The 3553-nt window shown below is 45.6% G+C and overlaps 1 protein-coding gene across 2 annotated transcripts; it reads right to left on the bottom strand.

Moving 5' to 3' along the window:
- Positions 1 to 705: 705 nt before the first annotated feature.
- Positions 706 to 3270, bottom strand: LOC116379848 (transportin-3-like). 2 transcript variants are annotated; one of them, XR_004212479.1, is made up of 7 exons: positions 3023 to 3270; positions 2445 to 2539; positions 2205 to 2361; positions 1943 to 2110; positions 1752 to 1864; positions 1067 to 1214; positions 706 to 962 (listed from the first exon to the last, which is right to left on the bottom strand). XR_004212479.1 is itself a non-coding variant. In XM_031841816.1 (7 exons), the coding sequence occupies exons 1-6, from the start codon at positions 3137 to 3139 to the stop codon at positions 1154 to 1156; spliced, it is 711 nt and encodes a 236-aa protein (XP_031697676.1). In that variant the 5' UTR covers positions 3140 to 3269; the 3' UTR covers positions 706 to 962; positions 1131 to 1153. The 2 variants fall into 2 exon arrangements, 1 of the variants encoding a protein (XP_031697676.1); XM_031841816.1 differs by having other exon boundaries at positions 1131 to 1214; positions 3023 to 3269.
- Positions 3271 to 3553: the final 283 nt, after the last annotated feature.

Below are 3553 nucleotides of genomic sequence, written 5' to 3'. Positions count from 1 at the left end.
GAACCAGGGTCCAGTAACAGTAATCGATTGTGTGTAGCCTACTTTCAAAATAAAAGAGAAACGATGATAACACGAATGAATCAAGAGTCTTCTTCGTCTAGAAGAACTCCGAGGTTTCGTCTCGACCCAGGTCCACCCGGGTCCTCCAGGTTCTGGGTGTTCTGGTCCAGGTTCCTCTGAGCCGCTTCTTCTTCAGGACCAATCAGAGGTCGGGTCTGTTGTGTTCTCTGAGCCCCCCCCCAGACACTTACCTGGGTCACTTTCACACCTGATACACAACGAGACACATCCAGACGATTAACACACTGAAGCAGACGGGATTTGTTGTTTCAGTTGTTTTTTGTTTATTGTTTACAACAAGGCTACATCACCGATGATGTCATGGTGTCAGTCTCTCCGTCTCATTACCCAGAGTTCACTCTGTCTCACTTTGTGGAAAAACAACTAAAAGTCAACCAAAGTTAAAAAGGTCAAAGGTGACGCCAAATCCTCCCAGCATTAAAGCCTCTACAGGCAGCCACTCAGCCAAGAGCATCATGGGAAAATCTTTTGGCTCTTTGTATGGCACGGACAAAAAACATCACGACCAAAGTCCCAAAAAATAAATCTTCTCTTAAAAACTGTTGGCCAGGCACGTCCTACAATTGATTACTGATGAAGATCCAACAGGACTGATCCACATCAGTTCACTTAGTGAACTCCTCCTAGTCCTGACCCCGCCCACCTGAAACCTGCTGGACCCGACCCCGCCCACCTGACACCTGCTGCAGGTGTGGTCAGGTGAGTTCGGGGGTCGGGGTGGAGAACTCACTCTGTCAGTCCTTCAGAGTTATTTGTCCTGTTTCACATTCAAAGTCCCTCCTCCATCTTCTTCATCATCTTCATCCCGTCCCTTTGGATCCTTGTCTGCAGTCGCAGCTTTTTGCCGTCACCTCTGAATGTTGGTCAACAAAAGATTTAACCTGAAACAGATGAAGACAACAGCTGCTGAACATCTGGATCACTGGTTTTACAGGTGTGTGAAGAGTTACTTGTGTAGTGAAGAGTTACTTGTGGTCGTAGTTACTTGTGGTCGTAGTTACTTGTGGTCGTAGTTACTTGTGGTCGTAGTTACTTGTGGTCGTAGTTACCTGGTGTTGTGTGAAGGTTGCAGCTATCGGAACAGTCTGGTGAACTCTCTGATGGCCCAACACACCTGTTTACACTCCTCAGCACTGAGGACAGGAAGCACACACATGAACACAAACACAGGGCTGACATCAAGACTTCACTGAGGGAATAGAATCTTTGTTTGGGTTCCTGGAATAAGTTGCTCTTTATTAAGGGTGTCATCGATCGTTATTCGGGTAGATTATGCAACATGGGGATTTACATTCCAGTGGCCGATCCCTGATGATGCAACAAATCTGTGTAGAGATCGGCAGGAGGAGAGCTAGTTAACGTCAAGCTGTCTGATAAAAAGTAAAAAGCTCCCTCTGTGTCCTTCAGTGTGTTCAGGTGAACTCAGGTGTGTTTAGTTCCTCACAGGATTTGTCTCAACTTGCTACGAGGACTCCAGTTTTTCTGCTTTCCACATTCAGATAAACAAGTCTCAACAAATACCTGTCAGATGCCTCATCGCACAATGTTTAACGGGTCCTTGAACGCCTCGCTGTCGGCTCTACGCGCACCCGAGCGCCTCGCTGTCAGTTATGGGAATGGAAAAAGAACCCTAATCATCCCTAAACATGATCGTGTTGCTGGTGACTCACCTGGTGACCTGTTTGTGGAAATCAGTCAGCTGTTTGTGAGTGACGGTCACGGCTCCTCCTGACGTCTCCTTTGGTAAACCTTTCAGAGCATTCTCTAACCAGCGACAAAACGTCTGAAACAGAGAAGAAGAAGAGTTTAAAATCGTACCTGGGGAACGAGCGCAGACTCGACTGAGTCTCTTTATACTCACAGGTCTGTCGAACACCATGACCTCCCACAGCACCTCGGCGACGTCCGGCAGCGTGTACGGCGGCAGGCAGAAACAACACGAGTGCATCAGCTGAGTGATGAGCTGCTGACCGTGCTGCTCCATGGCTTGACCAATCAGCTGCTTCCTCACCTCAAAGTCTTCCTCGTGCTGCAGAGAGAGCGAGAGGACAGACATATGTAATGGTGCTGTCCTCACTGTGGGTTTAATGTAGATTGAATCTCTTTTGTTTCTTCTGACTCACGTCGTTGGCGACTCCGGTGTGAATGAGGTCTCGGACAAACTTCATGACGCTGCAGTTGGCGTCTCGGTGGTCCAATGAGGTGGCAGCGATGGCGCACTGGATGATGTGAACGATGATGCTGCTGCTGAGTAAAGTGACGGGACTCCTTTGGACAAACCTGAACGGGTAGAGATATCAGGTAGATGCCCAGACACGTGTACCGCAGAAGATAAATGTGTTGAGGTGAACCAGCAGACTCACCTGGTGGCCAGTCTGAACAGGTCGTCCACGGTGTCAGGATGATTCCTCAGACCGTTCTGCTGCTCCAACAGCTGGAAAGTCGGCATACACAGAGCCTGGAGGGAGAGGAGGTCATCATGACGAAGGAGATCAGTGTTTCTCATTCATTACCTGGACTGAGACCCGTTATACATATGCGTTATTGTTGCAGCTGGTAAAGGTGGAGCTAATTTTAACTACATTATATACTTAATAATTAGGCTGTGTACTACTTACATCATAGTTTATTGGTTGATTTATATATTCTATTAAGAATCTGAATCTCTAAAGTAACCGAACTGGTGACTGACATTGTCAAATAAATGTACAATATTTCCCTCAGAGATGTAGTGGAGTGGAAGTATAAAGTTGCATATAATGGAGATAGTCAAGTAGAGTATAAATACCTTAAACATGTACAGTACTCAAGCAGCCTAAATGTACTTGTACTCGTTCATTTTGCTCTTGAAGTGCAGAAAAGTCTCTTTTGTGAGTCAAAATTGAATTTAACTCAACTAAATGTTCTTGCACCTATTCTACAGGTGTGTTGGTGCGTTCACCTGTAACATGTCGAGCAGTCCTTGCCTGCAACCCTCCTCCATGCCATACTCGTCCACCAGAATGCTGCCCAGGTACAGGAAGCAGGAGTGTGGATACACCTGATACACACTCACCATCTGATGACAACGAACAGCCAATCAAAACAAACACATGGACAGGTATTAAATACTATATATTCATATTAGTGCTGGGCAAGTTAACGCATTCATTAATTAACGCCGACAATTATTTTATCGCGCGTTAACGCATTTTTAAAATTTATTATAATTATAATTTTTTTTTTATTGAAAGACAAGACACAATACATAGACATCACAACAAGAGGATAAGAACAGTGGGATAAAAGCCAGCAAACATCCTATAGTTAGTTGCGTATGTATGTATGTATATGTGTGTGTGTGTGTGTGTGTGTGTCCTTGAGCCTTTAAACTCAGCAGACACTTGCATGTTAGTGCACCTATATGCTGACATTCACGGTAAACGCATTTAAACGGCACAGATCGGGAGCGAGCGAAGGACTTTGAAAGTTA

Source organism: Anarrhichthys ocellatus, unplaced genomic scaffold, assembly GCF_004355925.1.
Source record: "Anarrhichthys ocellatus isolate YVR2014 unplaced genomic scaffold, GSC_Weel_1.0 scaffold5345, whole genome shotgun sequence".
Classification (NCBI taxonomy): Eukaryota; Metazoa; Chordata; class Actinopteri; order Perciformes; family Anarhichadidae; genus Anarrhichthys; species Anarrhichthys ocellatus.
The sequence above is the reverse complement of the archived record's forward strand: the minus strand, read 5'-3'. Positions and strand labels throughout refer to the sequence as shown.

Coding starts and splice junctions, on each gene's coding strand:
- LOC116379848 (XM_031841816.1), bottom strand. CDS start 3,139: ATGGTGAGTGTGTATCAGGTGTATCCACACTCCTGCTTCCTGTACCTG. Junction 2,540..3,022: donor GACTGCTCGACATGTTACAG/GTGAACGCACCA, acceptor CTCTCCCTCCAG/GCTCTGTGTATGCCGACTTT. Junction 1,215..1,751: donor TTCCACAAACAGGTCACCAG/GTGAGTCACCAG, acceptor TCCTGTCCTCAG/TGCTGAGGAGTGTAAACAGG.